A 21,366-nucleotide genomic window follows, 5' to 3' on the forward strand; every position below is an offset into this window, starting at 1 on the left:
AGCGTTTTTGTGGGGAATCAAATTGTGACGCGCTGACATCTCCACACGCTGCCAAAGTATCCGTTTCCCTGCAATTCCCAGACGCTCCTCCTCTCTGATTGCGACCGAAATCGCCACGTGAGAAGAAAGAATTTTTTTCTTTATATTTTCGTAGAGTACTCACCGTTGAGCTCGTGGAAGGAGCGTGCGGGTCCCTGTTCCTTGGACACTTCGCACACGTAGATGCCGGCGTCGGAGGGCTGCACGTTTCGGATAACCAGCACCGAGTGGTCTCCCTCTGCAAAGGCAACAAAGACGCATTAATCAAGGGCTTCTCTCCGGGCATTAAGGCGGCATTAAGGCCGAGACGATCCGCCAACGAAACCTATTTGCCGATTTATTCCAACACCCGCCCGCTTTTATTTCGAATGAGGCACTTTTGCAGTCGATTGCTGGGCCTGGCAGTTTAGGCGAAAGACCGTTTCACAGGGGCGGCTTAAACTTCCAAGTGCAAATTTTATCTCACCGAAGTTTAAATTAAACTCGGGGAAAGCTTTCCCAGGCGTTGAAAAGTTGAGAAACAATCACATTTTTGCATTTACGTTTTTGGGAGACTTTCCCTGTAAGTTACAAAACTCTTGTTAATTTTTACTGAACGTTGCAGTTGCCAAGAAAATTATGAAATTCATGCCATTACTTGAGTTATTGTGTTTATTAATTTGTCACGAATAACGCAATTTATATTTTATAACTTGCTCAATTAAGAGGAAAAAATTATTTTTAAAATATCTTTATAATTGAAAAAGAAAACGTACCCAAAATAATTTTCCAGTCAGGACAAATAATAAATTTAATACTTTCCATGTATATAATTATGTATTATTCATCATTTCATTCTAAGCAACACGGTTCTCAAATCAGAACAAGTTTATTTCTTTTGAAACTATGACGCATATAATTTTAATAATGATAATTAATATGGACATTCAAACTAACGAGTTTTGAAAAAAATTCTGGCTATTCATGTTTCAAAAATATTTCCAGTGCATTCCTCAAAGTTTAGTGATGCAAAATCAGGAGGGAATAATTTGTATGGAAAACAAACTGTCGCCATTTGCAGGCGGTTGGCAATAAAATTCCAACCCTTCCATTCCAATCCCATAATCCTCACCACTTTTCCAATTAAAAACAAAGCGCGAGCGGTGAAATTGGCCGTCGACCCAAACTGGAAACCGTGGCCGGGTCAAACGCAGCTGGAGCAGATTTATTGCCTAAAATTTCAAATCCACCACTGGACATGTTTAAAACCGCCACACATGTTTATTGTAAACGCAAAATTGGCATTGCTTTTGTTATTTGCACGGCGTTGCTTATTTATTTCCTGGGCATTGCCTTCACAATTGATTTTTCTACCACACACACCATTGAATGCAAATGAAATGGCAACGCTTTTATCCTTTTTATTTGCCGATCGGCGAATGAAAAGTCGGCCGCACGTCGCTCCAAGCGGTACCGCCAATTCGCGCTCCGCAATTTATCGCTCCCATTAGGCCAATTTGGTATACGTGTGCGCTCAATTCTTTCTGTCGGCAGCTGTTTGCGGTCATTGTTTCACTGCTTTTTATGGCCAAACTAAAATGTTTTCATCTGGCACAAAAACTGGCAGCAAAATAAATTATTATTTGTTTCAATTATGTGCCAAATTAATTATTTAACATAAAAAATTAAAAAAAGTACTTTCCAATTCCTTTGTTACTCAATTTAAATGATATGATATTTATTTAAATGTTTTGCTTTCAAAATTAACTGCAATTAGGATTAAAATTCAATTATAATCTTATAATTGATTTCATATACATAATAATACAATTATTTTTCTCTTACATCATTGTCTTAAAAAGACTTCTTCCTGTTTCGGAAAAATTCTACAATAATCCCCAGTATTTTGTAAAAGATATATTTTCTTTGTGTAAATTTCATACTTTTGTACATTATGAAATAATAAAAAAATCAATCTGTCGCATTTGACAAGACCATGAAATCTTTTTTAGCAAACGAATGGCCTGATTGAAAGGCATTCATCCGAGGAAACGAATTCAACGCTTTTGATGCAATTAACTCTGCTGGCGCGCAAATCGTATTAATTTCCCAATCGTTCGCAGACCGTGCCAAAAAGCGCGCACAGGATCAATTTGCAATTCAAAACTGTCGACGGGCGGTGTATTAATTACCAACTCGATATTTATGCCTTCCAGCTTTTATCACCGAAAGTTTTTACTGTCGAAAAAATTTACGATTTAAATTAGCTGAAAAATAAGAAACTTACCATCGCTGCGGATGGCGCTGAATCTGCGATCGGTGGTGACCCTTGTCGTATCCGCAGTGAGGATCTCCCTGCGGTCCTCGCCATTCTTCGCACCTGCACCGTCACTGGTCTTGAGCTTGGCCCAAATCACGCCGTTCGCTGGCAAACCTTCGCTCGACGAGTCGGCGATGCTCACCAGGCACGTGATTAGCGCGTCCTCGCCAGCCACCGCGTGCTTCTGGGACGCGTGGCCGCTGCCCTGCCAATTAGCACCTGCGAATCAGAATTCGAACAAAATTTAAAATCATTAATTAAAAATTAATAATTCTTGATAGAATGAATAAATTAATTTATCAGGTATTTATGTAATTAAAAAAAAACACCATTTGCATCTGAAATTTAATATTAATGAATTGCGGACGTCAAACTCAAGTTGAAAATGCTCTTATACCTTCAAATGTAATTAATAGCATTTAAATTACTTCAGAGTGGATTTTTTCTCTTATTCAATCAACGTGGAAATCTTTTAACCTACTTCTTTTGAGTAGAAATTATTCAGCATACAAAGCGCTTTATAGTAAATATACGAGTATAAAGGACTTTGCACTACTGGCTTGGAATGCCCCCTGTGGTTGCAAACTATGGCAAAACTGCAGGGGCTGATGGAGCATAAAGCATAGCCTCTCGCTTGCATATTTAAAAAGTAGGCAGCCTGAATTCCTTGGCTTTTAGTGGTAACTTGCATTGCCAAAGCAAAAGATAAAGTTCATGAATGTCTCATTTTTGTGGGGGGAAATACATATATTTAATATAATCTTAAACATCTTCAATAAATTTTCAAGTATTAAATTTCCTTATAAAAAGATGTATATTTACATTTTTCAAAATCATTGTTAATTATGTGATACCAATCTTACAATAGAAGAAAAAACGATCTAAAAAAATCCATTACAACTAAATTTTTGAAAGTTGTGTCTGATTGCATATATTATTATGACTTTGAGTTGTAGAAAGATTTGTTACAAAATAATTTATGGCAGTTTGAAACGATATTTTTGGAAAGCACCCCAGTTTGAAATAAAAGAATCAAATTTTCAAAAGTTGCGAGGTGATCGGGGCCGGAAATGCTTCTCGTTGCAGCTGGGAACCACCTTTTCATTATTTATGAATGGGCCGCGGGAATTTTTCAATTTATTGCTGGTGTTTCGGTGGCGCTTAGCATTCCGGCCGAGTTTGGGGCATAAAGTGCGAGAGAGCAATTCAGGAGATTTATTTATGCTGCAGATAAAAGATTATTTCGCGGGGCTGCTGCATCTTTTAGCAGGCGGAGGGACTTTCTTCGTTTATCTCCCCTTCCGAAACAAAATTTCAGCTCCAGCGGCGGGCAGGTGAAAAGAAAAGGGTTGCGAGTATTATGCGGATTGAAATTGCCTGGCTGTCGGTTTTATTCCATTTGCGTTTGAGAGTGCGTTGGAAGTTTCTGTTTATCGATCTTGCTTTGTTTCCGCCCGCCGCGAGTCGTGTGTGTTTATCCAGTGAAGGCAGCTCGTTCCCGCAGCGTTAAAGTATAATTTGCTTTTCCATCCGTCTGCCAAAAATAAACTCGCAGCTCCTTGCGAGACAGAAATTAATTAAGCGCCTCTTTGTGTACGGCTTAACGGAGAGTCAATATTAGGAAATGGAGACGCTAAAAATCTGAGGCACCAGTGTTACAAGATTTATAATATTATTTTGATTAACATTAAAATTAATAATTTTTTAAATGTTAATAATATATTAATGTCTTTCACCTTTCCTCATTGAAATCGTTGAGCATAAAGAAAACGTTAATCTTTAGTTTAATGCATGCAATTTTTTTTATCATTTTAATAATAATTCCGTTTTGCACATACCATAATAAGTAGATAATAGATTTGATTCTGCAAAAATATGCAATATTAATGACTTAATTACCGAGTTAATAAATTGATTTTTTATCAATATACCAATGAATTTAATAGAGCCAAAACGATTGTGAAAGCAAATCATTCAACTTTTGATTTGAAATTATTCTTTACATTATAGCCTTGATGATAAAATAAATATAATATATTAATTATTGATAATTTTTACGAAAAATACAATAATTGTTATTTTTAAAATTAATCACTATTTTTATAAAAATAATAAATAAATCGGAGCAAAAAAATACGTTTAATTCAATTTAGAACTGTAAATATTAATTTGATTTTTTTTATGTTTAAAGTTATTGTTGCATTTGAAAAGAGTTTGAAATATAAATTTTGTACGCCATAACTTCTTGGAATTTAGGACAAAGTTTATTAAACCCTCTTTAAATAGTATAAATAGAAAATAACTTATGAAAATTTTTAATGATGAAAGATTTATTTGAGAAAATATGCCAAAATGTTCTGGATTTTACCCTCATCTTTTAAACTGCTCAAAATAGATTTGAGGAATGGGAAAAATTTTGACGCTGCCTGTATTGTTTAGTAGCTTTTTAGTTTCATCTCGCATGTATTAGATATCGGGAGTGGCGAAAGCCAGCTGTCCATTCGATGCAGTAACAATAAAGACCAAACAACATCCCTTCCTGTCGTCGTTGACAAGAAGAGAAATCGCTCGGACACGGTTTGAAAAGCAATGGACGGTGGCGATTATTTGATATGGCGTCGTCGTCACGGAATGCAAGCTATTTCTGTCGGCGCCACCACATTATTCCGTGACCAGCAAAGCCAGACGAGTTTTGCTGGTCGTGAATTATTATGTCCGTAAGGGCCGCTCGAAAGCTAGGCTCTCGCGTGACACGGGAAACCAAATTACAGCGGCCCGTGTTAGCCGATAGCTCTCCAGAGTGGTGGCGCCCGCCAGGGGCAGATCAAATTTTGGCGGCGAGGGAGACCGTCTGAATAAGTGGATCACGCCGGCTTAGCGCGTTGCGAAATCTCAAACTTGCGTATCAAAGGGTGGATGAGAGGTCTGGGCGCGTCTGATAGATTAGAAAAGGCGATCGCGATTTTCCGAGTATTTGGACAGGCTGATCTCGAGTTTCGTGGTGATTGAAGATTGATTAGCTCTGTACAGACAGAGAAGCACCACTCGAATTTATAACTCTAATTGCCTTCAAACTTCAAACATGAAACTATCTTGCCAGCAAAAATTCAATAGTTATGTTTCAAACTTAAAAATTTAAAAAAATCATAAAATAATGAATTGCTTGTAACTTTAAAATAATATAGCTCTTTTCATTGTGAAATTTCTCTTTAAAATAAATATCTTAGATCTGCAAATAGTTTTTCTAAATTTTAACTAAAAATAGTCAATTTTTTCTGGGAAAAACTGACAATAAAATATATCAAATTCACTTTGGGCGCATAATAAATTGCTAATATTTGAATTTTTTTTAACCAACGCATTTAAAATTGATTAAATCATATTTTATGTGCCTCTTGCAGTTCCGAGTTCAAATTGTGACCGACGATATTTGCACTTCACTCATGCAGTGTGTAACAACCCAGCGAGTTATTAGCCATCTCGCTGTACTAGCAGCTGTAGTGCTCTCTGCTCCGACTCACGGGGCTTTTACGGCTGGCGAACGGCGAAACTTCTCGAGCTGCTAACGAGAGGCACGGACAGCAGTGCATTTGAGCCGCCTTCAGTTAGCACTGCATGTACGTGGTTGCTGCTGATAAGAAGCAAGAGGGATGTGTGTGTGGGGGGCTTTAATGAGCTCGCTAACCACCTTGGCGTTTAATTTGGTTGAGGAAGCGGCGCACTTTATTTGATTCGCGTTATTTCGCAGCACCGCAGCAACGGTCGATGACTTCCTCCCTTGCCACATTAATTTCGTCTTCGTGCCATAACTTGCTTGCGTTCAAAACTCGACAAGAGAGTCGATCTTGACTCTTGATTATGAAACGCACTCATAAAAATTATAAATTTTTGGTCTTTTATCTGATTAATCAATTTTTCCAATTTATTTTGCCTCAATAATATGCTCTCCTTCTAGGTTCGAGTAAAGAAATTTAAATTTTAATAAATTCTAAGTAAGAATATAATTTATTTATAATTACAATTTGAGATACCTATATAATTTTTTTGCTTACCAATAATCTGTAAGAAATGAAATATCAGTTGAGTGGTTAAAAACATTAGTTAGTAAAATTTTGAACTGATGAGTTTTTAAAATTATTTTACTTTTTTATAAATGTCTTTATTTAATTTAAATTAAAATTATCAAAAGCACAGGTAAAATTTTCCGGCCTAGCCCAGAGAGAAATATGATAAATAAGAAAAAAATCGCTAGAAATGATTGTCCATGAAGTCAACGGCTGTTGCATAAATCTGCATAAAGTATTTTACATTACGCAATCCTCTCTCATTTCCCGCTCACGTCAGGCTTATCCTTGGAGGCAGAGGTGGAAAAGGCCTGTTGACAAGCAGGCAGTGTTGGCGTCACACCCGACACATTTAATAAAAAAGCGCATAATTACCTCCGGCCGCCCAAAGTTCTATTTAATTGCTCGTTTCATTAGGGGCAGGTGTTTTGTGCAGCGCGTCTCAGGAGAGAGGGTGTGTAATTTTTTCCCGGTTTTTAATTACATTCCTCGCGCATAAAATTAGTTCACAGACCGCCCCTAACGAGGGGTGCCGGAAGGTTGTAAAAAAATACTTTCACTACACCAATAAGCAGGGGAAACCGCGCTTTTAATCGGCGAATTAAACTGACGAAGTCATCGGTGTGTAATTGAATAAAAATATAATGACTGGCGGAAAAGGCAATTTGTCAGAAAAGCGCTCGGGCGCCTAATGCGATTACGGACTCTCTCGAATTGCCCAGGAGATCTCCGGGATAATCCACCCATCGACAAAATTCGTGTCCTTTCGATGGGCAAAAAATTTGAGCTATCAAGAGCACGCGTTCGGTAGGTCTCCAACTCGAGGGTCGGCAATCTTGTTTTGACATTTTTCGCGCCCAGCAGATGTAAAGAAGTTGGAGTAGTTGGACGCTGCGCCCATTTTCTTGTCGTTTGCAACATTAGGCGTCGAGCGAAATGCGAAAGTAACGAGAGAGACCCGCCAACTTTTTATTCCGCCGAGACTTGCAATCAACTTTCGCAGGGTGGGAGAAGGTGCGAAAGGGAGGACGTGGTGGAAAATAAAGGACGGTCCGACGAGTCTTTGATGATGAGTTATTAAATTCTTTCTTTTTCTCTCAGCAGGGCGGAGTTCACTAGAGGCAGAGCCAGAAATAACTTTTTCGCTTGGAAATAAATGAAAATAATATACCAACAGGTCGACCTAAAGAATATTTTATTCTCCTGAAATTAATCTCCGTCTTTTATAGATTTTTTATTTCAAATTTTAATCAGATTTTTCTACTTTAAAATAACAGTAAAAATTAATTGCTTGCATAAAATGAGACAAAAACAAGCTTTACTAAAATTAAACAAGACATTCCATTAATTTCCTGCGGAAAGCATACAAGGAAGTAGCGAACAAAGAAATTAAATGTCGTTTTGTAAGCCATACTTGAAATGTTGGAAATTAAAATATATAATATTTCAAACTGAGAAGTCTTGTATGAATAAAAGGGAATATTGCGCTCCTCCTCACATTCACGGTTTCTTTAGCACCCACGAACAAAAAAAAAAGAGGAAAGCGTTTTTAAAATGAAACCCTGCTTCTTTTCAATTGTGTACCCAAAACCACTCACAATTTATACGGACAGAATTCCTTCATGAGGAAAAAAGCAGAGGCGAAGGCAGCGGCGCGCGAACGAAGATTGATCAAATTTACTCCGAGTGTTTACCAGGCAGGAAGCAAATAATGAACGCGAATTTTCCGAATCAAATTGCACCCGTTTGGCCAAATTTGATTTTCCTCGTCGCTCCTCCAGCGCAGGAGTGAAAAAATAGAAGAGTTGGTTGGCAAAGCTCTGCATGGCTTTACAGTCGGCGAGGGCACTTTATAATGCGAGAGGAGCAAACAAGCGGATCATCTGCTTTTATTGCCAGTCTCGGCGGTGCCTCTGCTTTTGCTGCACAAAACGCATGCACGGAAATTAAAGAGATGGAACGCGCGCGGCTCATTGTCGCCAAACGCTAGCGGGCCGTCGGGATCGATTTTCGGCGCCCGTTTTGGCCTGACGGTGCAAATGTCACCTCCTTCCGCAACTTCAAATGTGACCTACTTGCGTGCTTAGTCGAGCCGTGAAATTGTCTTCGTCTATCCACTGTTTGTTTATGTTTAGACCCGGCGCAAAGCTTGCAGTCGGAAAAGCGCCCAGACGCAGCAAACGGGCGGTTTTTATGGCTCGTGAATCACATGGATTTATTTATTTTTATCCTCGGGTTGTTTTCTTTTCGCCGGCCAACTGTGTTTATATATCCCTGTGCGTTTGCAAGCGCTGTGTTGACTTTGGAGGATTAGTTAATTTAGTTCAAAGGATTTTCTTCTTTGTAAAATTCCGCTGCTCTCTGTTAATACGAACGATGCTCTCTTTTGACGTTTCAAATGTATATTTTTCTATTAAACGTTGTTAATAAAAAGTTAAAAAAAAAATAGCAGCTCCAAATTTGAAATGGAAAAATAATTCAATAAATTATATTAATTTTTCTTAAAATGATAGAATAAAACCACAATGCAAATGAAATCACACATTTTTTAAATTATTAAAACTACTAGTTTGCAAATATATTATCTTGTTATTAATTAAAAGTCGTTGAAAAAAAAAGGATTTTTCATCCTATTGTAAATACTGCAAGAATAATAATGGCTTGAAAAAGAAGAGGGGATGGAATTTTTTGATAAAACGCTCAGAAATATGCTTTGGATTTTGCGAAATGAACTCATTTTACAATAATTGCCTGTTCATAATTTATAATTTAATATTAAAATTCAAAACAACACCAATATTATTAAAATATATCCACTATTTTTAAAGACAACTTGTCAAGGAAACTTTATAGACCTCTCTTGGGCAATAATGGTCGTAATCAGCATGCAAAGAAAGAAATCCGCAAGACGAAGAAGTGCATCGGAAAGTACAGAGGGAGGCTATTACTGCAATTCCGTCTCGTCTGCCCGCTAAGCAGCACTCTCGGTTGAAAATTCAATATGCGCTCTTATGAAATTACGGGCATTCCGGCGGGACGTACTTGTATATGGAAAAGAGCTGCTATTCTAGAAAAGGCGATTCTTCTCTAGCCATTACGCCGGAGCGCAATTCGCTTCACTCGAATGGTTCGGCGCGGAGAATAAGAGGGTTTCTTCCTTTCTTTCTCTCTCGGCTTTTTCCTGCCGCTTGCCACACTGCGAGATAAAATTTTCATATTTACTGATGCAGAAACTTTATACATCTCAAAACTCATCATCTCTTGCGGAGAACGGAGGGCGAGAGAGAAGAAAAAAAGTGCCGAGCGCCACGGTAGCGACTGAGGAAAATAAATACGCGCGTCACTTCACTCGCCGATAACACACTTATAGAGTTGTTGAAGGGAAAACGCGAATCGAAAAATAAATTGGCATTCTGCTCTTTTACGCTCCTTGAGCAACTGGGATGGGATTGTCTTGCACCAGCCAGTCTGTGAACATTTCATGCAAGTTATGGAAAAATGAAAATTACTTGTGACGAGTTTTAGAGTGAGCATCGAAACAGCTGGGCAAAGTTTTTGAATGCAACTGCAAAGTTCAAGGGTTGAAAAGTTTCAGGGAAACTTCGCAAAGCTCCGAATCACGCGGGATTACGGACAGTCTGCTGCTGCCGCTTTTGGGAACCGCCCCTTGCAACTTGCTTACATGATGGATAAGGATACAATTTATTATCTCAGGTTCGCTTCTCTCTCTTTCTCTCTCCAACACAAGAGCAATGAGAAGCACACGGAAGCCCCATAAATTGGCCCTAATACGACTTTCCTTGTAATCCACTCCCTTAATACAACTTTTGAGTGACGTCCGCTGGGGAGTATTTCCTGTATTTTTCGGCTCAGGCAGCCTCGTTCCCTTTGAATTAATTGGGGAAAGGCAACTTGTTAGATGTGATATTGATCTAGGGAATTACATTATAAATCGGTATCAAACTATATTATTTAGCTGATTTTTGTATTTGCTTCTCTTTCGAGTCAGCCTGCAAATAACTTGCATATATACTTTATTGTATTTTTGTGAAGTTGCTTCCATTCTTACTAGGAATTTCTTAAACTTACTATTCAGGAATTATAAATAATTTCACATTTCATATCAGAGTTTGGAGAATCCCCTAAGTGCAATAAAAAAAAATTTACCATAAGGTTTATTAAAATATGAAGTCTATATCTATCCTTGATAACTCATATTTAGATTAAAATAAAGAAAATATTGTTAATATGTGTATATACACTGGTAAAAGACGGAATTAATAAAAAGTAACCTAAAATATCATCAAAATAAAATTGAAATTTATAATAATAATTATTATAAATGTATCTATCATTACTATTAAATAATTATAATTAATGTTAATAAAACTGATTTATTAAAAATAAAAAAAAAAATAAAAAAATACAGACCGATATATTATTTACTTGATTATGCAGTGTTTTGAATTTCCTGTCAACATATTCTTAAAAGAAAACACAAAATTAAAAAAGATTTTTAACTCGTTTTAAATTAAAAGGTAACGTAATTTTTAAATCGCTGCCATTCTAATAATGATTAAAAATGATAAAAAATAAAATATTAATTCTTTTGATGTCACAACGAAAGTTTTGCTTAACGGCCACTAAAACGGCGTTTCAGAACTAGATATAAATCTTATGGTTCTTTCTTGCAAACAATTGATAAAGAGTTAGCAAGTTGTTCCATTATGAAGCTGGAAAATCGCGCGCGCAAGACTGCGGTGAGCGCAGAACAACAAGTAGTTAATGCATTTACAATGACTCTCGCGCTATCTTCTCACCAGGGAACACTATTATCTGCATAGCAAATTGCAATGGAATTGGTAATTGGCTTAGCAAGGATTTAGAAAGTCATGGTAATTAAACAAAAAAAATGCTGAATTTTAAGTCAAAGAGAAAAAAAGATATTATTTATTCTTCTCTCATAACGTAAGGATTTTTTTTTACCAAAAAAGCATGAAGGGTTACCGACTTGTTAGAAAGGTTTTGCGAAACGATGCGTAAAAATAAACGTGAAAAGCCTTGGTGCACGTTGTTTTTTGTCTTTTCTTGCGGAATGGGACAGCAGCCTTTAAACAGTTATAGGCACGTCGTTTTATTACGTCGTGATACGCGAATGTACGCGGTGCTGGCGAGATAAAAATGCTGTGCCTGCCATTTTCCGCGCTGTCGGACCGCCAGCTGGGTGGGCGCCGCCTGGAAAAATTCACGCAAGCTTCAAATCCCGCGTGTGCCACATGAATAAATCCTTTTGACGCGATTTCAAGACTGCTAAATCAGCGAGAAATGTGCTTAGAATCTCATTCGTTTGTTTGCTTGTTTGTTTTTATGGAGAGTGCTTTTTGCTTCTGAGTTTTGCTAAGATAAGCCGACTAAATTCACCACGATAAAATAAATAATTGTTTTCCTCAACTTAAATGGTGCGTGGTGCGCCATTTTTTACTCTGCACAAATTTCTATTTGCGAAGAATCCGTTCCGCCTCTTTAATTACTGGCGATGATCGGCTTTCCGCCATTAAACAAACGACGCGTCGTTTCATCAGCACATGTACGTCTTGAGATTGAAAACGGTCGCGTATACAGTCCACGAGACGGTCGTCAATTTCGGCTCACGCTGATAGGGCAAATAACAATGAAAAACAACGAGGGTTTCTTCGACGACGCGTCTACACCAATGTAATTTAATCCCCGAGAGCCTCCCCTGCCATTAAATTTGTCTTCGAGCAATCCAAGTAAGGTCCAATAAAGAGAATAAGAGTGTAGACGAAGTTAAAAAAGTCATAACTCCTTAAACCGCTCTCTCATCTTAATGAAATCTAGTTCAGTAAAAAATTCAATAGTATTCAACGAGAAGTTAATTAAAAAATTATTTTACTATATAAAAATTAACTTTCTAGTCTATGGAAAAATAAAGCAAAACTAGTATTTAATCAAACTTGATAATAATCCTCAAAAATTTAATAAAAATGGATGAATTTTATAATTTCCTTTTCCTCCTTGTAAGATTATAAAAAACGCCCTGGAATTGAATAAAAATGTTTGGCTTAAGGACCTAATCTAATCAACAATTAGTGAGACTTTCCTCCCTCCTCTCCTGCCCCTTTTTCTATGTCGTAATTTATCAAACAGGCGAGCAGCGGAAAAATGTCACTCTAAATCATCACGGTAAAAAGCTCATTTGGCAAGTGCTTGTTTAGCGCCGACTCGCAGAGTGCACACAAATATGGCCTAATTATTTCAATTCGCAAATTGGGGCCATTCATATTTTGCGTTGCGATCTTTGAAAGAGAATTAATTAAAATCACTGTATCCACCCGTCACAAAGAAATCTGCTCGTGCACACACATGAAGATCTCTCATTGTATTTCTTACTTGGAGCAATCAGTTGCCAATCGCAGACTTTTGCAAGTGGGTATCTCCAAGAATTATAATCCAGAGTTTAGAAACTCACGCGTCGGGTTTGCTTTTGAAAGATGTGACACTTCTCGTTAAGTTTGAGCCGTTTAACTTTGCCTCTTGTGCCTACATGAATATTCATGAATCTGCCTGATTTCAAGCAACGTCAAGCACGCTAATTAATACAAAAATTCTCAAATTGATTTTGACTGGAAGTGCGTTAATCTGAAAAATAGCATTAATTTAAATCGTCTTAAGTACCATGTCAGGATCACTTATATTATTGCTAAGTGGATTTCTTTTCATAATCAAATCGGCTTAAAGCGGCAAAAACAACGTAAAGTGTAAATTATAAATTGATATTTTCTTCCATATAAATAAATAAAATACCTCGATAATTTTTTTTCAGCAGAACGAATTCAACGAATTGATTTAAGCAACCGTCAAACAAGGCTGATTTATAAGTGTATTGGTCGTTGCGGAGAAAAAGTTAATTACGGAGCATCATCAGAGAGAATCCGTAAGTAGACAGCATTCATTTAATTTCTGTGCCAGAGCATGCAAGCAACGTTTCTCTCTCATTCAGATGAGAGAGAAAAGGTTTTTCTCTAGTCGCGGCAATATTATTTGCACTCGCGGCCTCTAAGAATAAGAGATCAAAGATATATTGCTGGCGAACGAGTGCAAACGTTCAGAATGTTTTAGCTCGCGCTCTTCATGCTGTTCATATACATAACGGCTTTGAGGTTCGCCGGTCGAGAAAAGGCAATATTTATACTCTGTTCAGCACGGCATTAATTAGGACATTTGATCTCGCATATGATTTATTTATCTTCAGCTTCCAGTTTCAGTTCAAACAAGACAAAACGAACCACTCGATGAGTAATGTTGTTTTTAGTTTGTACAATGTTGGCGTAGTTCAGTATACTGTGTGAACAAACAAGTTGATACCAAAAGCAGTTTAATTTGTATATTTTTTATTGCTTTCGAGACAATAGGATTAATTTTTGGTCTTAGTGATTATTCCTTTGCTTTAATATAAAATATTTATATCATCATTATTAGATACATATGTGGTAAAATATTAATAAATCAATCTTGTTTTTCTTTGCATTGTCAAATAAAGTTTTTTTCTTTCTAATAAAAAAAAAAATAGTTGACAAAAAATTCAAACATAAAAACAAAATATATATATATCTTAAAAATTATTAATTTTTTTCAGATTTTTTTATTTTAGGTTTTATAATAAATAAATTTTTATAGCAATTGATTAATTTGTTTTAATAGTGCTATTTAAAATAAAATTGTTATTTTATTTTCAATTCTGGTTGTACACAATCAATTAGTTAATAAATATTTTTATTGCATAGGGGCAAATTGAGAAATAATCATGATTAGAGAATAAAATTATTTTATTACAACAGGGCATGACGTATTATCATACAAATCCACACATAATTGTTTACTGGTGCATATAGATACTCATTAATTATTACTATGATCTTTCAATTATATAAACAGCCTCTTAACTAATTTATAATTTATTTCAATCGTTTCTGACGTTATCTAGTCTTGAAGTACATAAACCTGGGCCACGCGTATTGGCAAAAAAATTAGTTATTTTTTGCGGATTCAAGCAGGGTACATTAAAGGGACGCACGCATGTCAGCCGCAGCCGTGCGGGCACCAAAAGATGCTCGCCATTACGTTCAGGCACAAACAAAATTTGCGGTAGATAACCCCTCGGCATGAATAATGGATGGGTGATTGATGTCGGCAGGGTGCGTTTTTCTGCAGAAAGAGCCGCATTTTGCATGATCGCTTCTACAACAAATGGTGGCGGAAAAAATGAAAAAGTTGCCAGCAACCGTGGCAACGTCATTTGTCCGCGTGCATCTCTCTCCACTTTGTCACCGTGAAAAATGACGCCCGTCCACCAATATTGTATTAAAAGTTGCCTCTAATATATTCGCAACACTCGCCCGATAAATCAAACCGTCGATTTCTCTCGTTATTAATGCTTTTCCGAATCCGGCCGTCGCCTTGCATTTATCCGTCCGGTCTGCTGCCACACGAGAAACTTTTAATAAGCCACTCGCTTGCTACTTTTGGCAGAAAGTTTTCGGTCCCTCCCAACTTTTTCGCTAGATGATGTTATGCCGTGAGACACAGCATCCATTCTTCTCTAGCAAGCTTCTGAGAATTTCTTTAATGATGCTTCCAGAGGAAATTGCTGGTGTTATCACAGAAGGGGACTGGCCGGCGGCCGGAGGAAATTATTATTTGCTTTAGAACCCGCTCGCCAAAACTTTTGGTAAGAAATAATTCATTTGTTCTTCTTGAAAGGAAAAGTGGATTAAACCTAATCCAAAATTTATGAGGTTTGAATCAATACAAAAGAAATACGTCATGACTATTTAAGTGAAGCTTCAGGATCAAAACGACTATGAGCAACCTCAATATTTTCTCCGTTTTGAGGGGACGTCTAGAAATATCTTTTCGTCAGAAGAGAGAATTAATGTTTTAAGAGGGCAATTTTTTTTAAATAAATACTATTCTTATTGAAAAATTTTAGTTAAAAAGAAAAATTATGCACTTTTATACTTTCTTTAGAAAATCTTACAGAAAGCACATTAAAAGAAAAGAAATAAAATAAAGAAAGTAAAGTATTAATTTAATTAATTTAAGATAATTAAATATTGAGATTATACTGAAATCGTCGTGAATGTGAATCGTGCTGACCAGTTTTCTAGGCGGTCCATACTTCCCTTCTCATGTCTAATTCATGCAACGCGGCTGCTGCTTGTTGTAGTTGAATTAGCATGTGGAGGCACAAGGCAAATAGAAATTGTCGCCCTCATCTAATCCACTCAGTTGTTTGCTCATCAAACACCGCACTCGTGTCTATATGTACTGACTGACTGGGAGAGCAGTTGTGTTTAAGCTCTTGCTAATCTTTGGGGAGTTTCAGCGCTCCTCTCAAAGCGAAAATCCAGCGAGCGAATGCAATATTATGTGCGCCACCCTCAAGTGGACGTCGATGTCGGACGAGAGATTATCGTTTTGACCCCGCTCACTTGTCACAACGGTCGGATTTTAGCCAGAAACGTATGGCACTTGATACGACAGCGACCAAGAGAAACAGCAACACCCACATAGAGATTTTGCTCCTTCCAGGTCGTTTGTAATCAAATCAAGGGCTCTATAATTAATTCACAAAACCTCCGCTGTGTTCTTGAGCTGTATTCTATCCCAAATGAATGCAATTAATGAAATTTTAGAATACAAATTTGATTTTGATTAAGCGTTTTGAAATTGTATGGTTACTAATATGATGCTCGCGAGAAAGTTAATTCTTAGAATATTGCTTATACAACATCAATTGATTTGAAAAATAAATTTAAACCTTTCTTTAATTTAATATTGTGGAATTAAATAGAAAATATTATTAACTATTTTCTAATTTGAAATAAAATAATTTTAATTTGAAAAAGCCGCCTTCTCAATTTCTCTTGCAAACTTGAATATTCATAAATATAGACAGTAAATATTCTGTATTTGAATACAAAATAAACTATTTTCCTCAGCATTATTACACATATATTTTTCAAACCAATATACTAATAAGTCAGAAGTTCAAAAACACAAGGAAAAATTATTCTTTTTGATTTTAATAAAATATTAATACATCTGCAGAAAACATGTAACGCACACAGCAATTAAAAATTGTCTAAAGAGCTTTTAGCTTCAATTTACATTCGCGCGAAATCAATTCATGAAGTGGTAGCTTTCAAAAAGCTCGTTTTCATCATAAATGCTGAAATATACTCTGGTGCTTTGCAATTTACCAACATCATTGCGATATATTAAAAAAAAAAAACAAAATGAATGAAAAAATATCTGCTTTTGTATATAATACATATTCAAAAACAGAAATATCGCTAAAATCAAAAGCTATTCAAAACCATAGGTGTTGCAGCTTTGCCAAAAGTCGCACGGAATTCCACGATAAAAATGGCGCAAATTCGATGAAAGGCATTCGTGTGTGACGCGCGCCGCTCTCTCATATCGCGTTGGAAAAAGCAGCTTTTCCCGTCCGCCCTCTGCTGCGGACCAACATTTTTGCCAAGTATGGATCGTTTCAAATAATATTTCCCAGTGAGTGTGTTTGGATCGTCTGCCTCACCACTCCGACTCTCGCCGGAATTTGATCAATTTTGGCTGTCAATTGAAATTATCCGCTGGAGAAAAACATTTCAACTCGCTCGGCCTGACGTATCATGCTTTTCCCGCCGTTTTCGCTTTTCGCGATCGAAAAACGAGATTTCTGTTTTCCAACAGGACGAACACGCGACAGCGTAACTTAATACGCCATCGCCTCTTTTCAATTGCCATGCTATGGAGAGCTATACTTTGCTCTTGTGAAACAGAAAATAATGTCACTTTGATATAACAAGTGAGCGGAAATGTAGTGATCTCACGGGAATTCATTGATAGCGGAAACAAAGATTTTTTAAATGAAAAGAATAATTTTACAAACACTTTATTGTTAGATTTTTATTTAATTTTTAAAAGTATTTTGATGAAGGCATGGAAAAAAGAGCAATTTAATTTTAATTTAATTTTTTTTTAAATTAAGATTAACCTTATTCTTGGCTCCATTGTTTTGCCGCCCCATTCGTTTATAATTTTTTTTTAAACAAAATGAAAAAACTTTTTTTTGATGAATGATTATTTTGAATAAGAGTTAACTAGCAAATGGATTTAGGTATTTATACAAAATTCTTATGTAACAAGACTACCTTTCAAAAATTAATTAAATATTTAAAATTTTAACATAAATACAATTAAATTTTTAATTGAATAAATAAAAATAAATTATGAAATTAATTAGATCCATAATTAAAAAATTATACAATTATATTTTTATTTCATAATTTTACTATGGTTTTTATTCAATTAAATTTCATAAAAATGATACTTAAAAATTTTCAAAATTTTAACATAAATAAAAATCCAAAACAATTATTAGTAGTACTGATTTTCTAATTTTGTAGTAAAACTCTCCTATGCGCATGTATGTAGTTTTACTATATCCGATAATTACATGTTAATTGAGAGCAACATGACATTTCCATCAATTTAGAGTGCTCGACTAAACATACCAATCCTCGGCTAATATGATTAGGTTGTGTTCAAAAAATTAGCCGTGCAGAAAGATTTGTACAAATTCATGGGGAACCACAGTTTGTTTAGTCCGCTTGGACGGAACTTTGTTAGTTGAATGGCAGAATACATGTGAATGTGTAATGTGATATGTCTGCGGTTTTAATTGAACTTGTTCCAAACAAGTATTATTGAAAATAAACACTCATCAGGCGAAGTCTGGAATCCCACACGCTATCACATAATATGTTGGAAAAGCAGGAAAAATCCTGAAATTAGTTTTCATCAATGCAAAAAAGTAACGTGAAGCCTAAATTAAAACGCAAACCAATATTTGCATGACATCATGTTATTTGCATTTTAAAAATAATTATGTAAAAAGAAAATGGAAATTTTGAACGATTTTTTTCGTAAACAATAAAAAAAATACTGTAGCTGAAAATAAATGGGGGAAAATCCAAAATCATGTGTATTCTATTGTTTTCAAATTTTTATATACCTTTCTGAAAATGATTTACATTATCAAAATTCGCAAACTTGCATAAATATTTTCTTATTTATTTGCCCTTCTGCTTTCTTATTTCAAGGTCCAGTTGGCGGCCGATTTTATCGCCTTCGCAGAGGAAATGCGAAGCACGTGCGTCGGCGCGAAAAAAAATAATGCCCCTTTCTTTCCTTTCTGCGTCCAGGTGAGATAACAGCCGGCACGTCTTTTATCAGCAAACAACAAACAGCAGTGCAAACAACTACCCCTTTTATTTTGTCGGCCAAGGCGCGAGCGGTCCACCGAGCAGCAGAGGGGATAATTTCAGTCAGCAGTTTTATAAAGTGCCCGGTCGGCCATCCATTTTGTCCCGCATTCTGCCACAGACAAAACTATGCTGGAGGGTGCAATAATTTATCTAGACGCACTCAACGGCCGCTTGGCCTTCCACTCGCATTCACCTGAAGAAGAAGGCGGAAAACGACGAGCTTTCACAAAAGAACCGGGAATGGAGAAAATAAAATTGAACTAGATATTTTCTTAAAGAGTCTGACCGAATTTTAGTCCATTGAAGATAATCTTAATGTTATTCCTCTTCTTTTTTAAAGAAGGATCTGAACAAATTTTTTAGACAGAAATGTGAAATATACAATTAATTTTTTCAAAAATGAGCTATTTATCAAAATTGAAAAATGGGGATTTTTTTAAAATTTACGCTCATTTTTTATTATGATAAAGGTAATAAAAAGTGTGAAATATTTTTTAAATACACAGAAGCTTTTATATGATTTCGCATGATGCTAAAAAAGGTTTTATCACCTCTAGGTTCTCTGGTGCTTTGCACGTATCAGAAATGGGCATGAATGGTTCCTCATAAAATCGGAGAGCAGTTTCCGCTTTGATATTGGACAATTGCGCATTGCCAAAAAGGAGCAGCTCAACTTCATCAGAAGACGACCCCTGCTATCACACGTCCTTTGTGAGAAATTTTCATAAATCAGCAAAGGACACTCACGAAAAAGCGAACTAAGCACGGACGCGGGGTGCCAATAGAAAAAAGTATGCTGTTGGTTTTATGGAGCCGTAAAAGAATTTTCCCGACATCACAGCTTTTAAAATGCAAACATGCCTCGACATGATTGGTTATCCGAGCATTACGTATTTTGCATCTCGAAATGGAAACAACAGAAAAAAAGAAAGAAAGGGAAAAATATGAGTGGAGGCGGCACAACGGGAAAAAAAGAAGAAGAGAATCGCCTTTATGTTTTATTCATATCGTAAGGAATTGTCGACATTTTGCCAGCTAGCAGATTGTTTGTATGTGTGGCGCACGAAAGAGAGAGAAAGAGAGAAGATAAAATATAAGAGGACTGACTGCTTGGTGGCGAACGTCGTCGTCCTCTCGCCATCCAATATGCAGAATCCAACTTTTCGCGTCCGTTTCGTATTTCTGCTTCCCGACTTTCAAATCACGCACATATAAATATTAATTTAGCAGCTCTCCCTATTATACTGAAATTTGCGTTCTTGGGTTATTTAATTTAAGCTCTTGGAAAAGTATTGTAATTCAATAGCTGCCGCACATTATGAGAAAATCCAATAAACTAATCTGAATTTCATTTATGCTGATTCCGATCCGGAGGCTTCTTCGTCTTCTTGCATCGGACGGGCGTGCCCATTTTTCACCCTCTCAATCCAAGTTCTGCAGCAGAATGGCCATGTTGACGGCGCAAGAAGCCACCGACTGCGCAAAAAAGTTCTTAATGACCCGAGTAGGACCGGATCCGTTTGACACTTACGATAAAAAGCAGCGGCAGATCAATGCGAAAAACACCGCACGCCGAGAAAATAATTGGCCTCGAGTTTACTTCCGTCAAGAACCAATAAACCTGCAGGTTGCCGGCGCAGAAAGAAAGAAAAAAAAGTGCGTGAGAAAGAAACGAACTTTGTTTTTGCTCACATTGTCTCGCAGCCTGCCACTTGGCAGGGAGTGTGACATATTGCTTAGGATTTTCGACGTTTTTTCCATCTACGGCAAAAAACAAATTGGTAAATAGATTCAACGGTGAAAACGAGACAAAAAAATATTGATTGTGTGAGAATTGAGTCGGTCATATTTTTCCTTCAAACAAACCTCCAGGGAAGTTGCGATGCAGCCGTGGAAATAAGTGGAGATAAAGAGAATATCGATCGCGAGCCACACCAGTTGTGTGCCGAAGTCCATCTCGTTGGCGATGTTGTAAATGAAGTCGATCACCTCAGTGAGCACCAGGTATACCACCACGTGGATGTAAATGTTGTAGAAAATGAGTGCTAGGAGAACGCAGATGCCGAGGAGCTGGTTTAGTTCGTCGACTGCTTCGCAAAGACGACTTCGATGCACGCGCAAAGAACCCAATTTTTCCATAATGGGCGCGTATTTCTCCACTTGTTTTGTTTTGAAATTTTGACAAATGATTTCAAGCTGGTCATTGATCTCATTCACTCCTTCTCTAATTACCTAATTTTAAAATAAAGGAACGCTATTTTAATTCATGTGTATTATCAAAAATTAATAATTTAGAGGATAAATTTTTTCAAAACTTTTTCACATATAATACTAAAATATTAAAAACTTTGATAATTCTGAAATGAATGTATAATTTCAGGTTTAGATACAATTATAATGAAATTTATTATTAAAAAAGATTTATTTCATCGAAAAAAAAATTAGGTGTGCTTTTAACTTCCAAGCTTTTGGCTAATTTAATAAATTGGTTTGTAAAAGTGAATATATGGTATTTTTATGATTTTAATATATTTTAATACAACTCATTACCTGACAAAATCCCCAAAACTGAAGATTTACCCCAGACAAGATAAAACAATTTACAAACTTG

General features: G+C 36.4%; 1 protein-coding gene across 2 annotated transcripts in view; it reads right to left on the minus strand.

Moving 5' to 3' along the window:
* LOC132196935 (Ig-like and fibronectin type-III domain-containing protein 1) overlaps positions 1-21,366 on the minus strand; it is a 75,835-nt gene that overhangs the window by 21,994 nt on the left and 32,475 nt on the right. For both annotated transcript variants that reach the window (XM_059619890.1, XM_059619889.1), the window contains exons 3-4: positions 2,306-2,557; positions 164-277 (exon numbers count right to left, since the gene is read on the minus strand). In XM_059619890.1, coding sequence (XP_059475873.1) covers positions 164-277; positions 2,306-2,557 — 366 coding nt within the window. The remainder of the gene's footprint in view (positions 1-163; positions 278-2,305; positions 2,558-21,366) is intronic.

Source organism: Neocloeon triangulifer, unplaced genomic scaffold (genome assembly GCF_031216515.1).
Source record: "Neocloeon triangulifer isolate White Clay Creek 2 clone unplaced genomic scaffold, ASM3121651v1 ptg000012l, whole genome shotgun sequence".
NCBI classification, from domain to species: Eukaryota; Metazoa; Arthropoda; class Insecta; order Ephemeroptera; family Baetidae; genus Neocloeon; species Neocloeon triangulifer.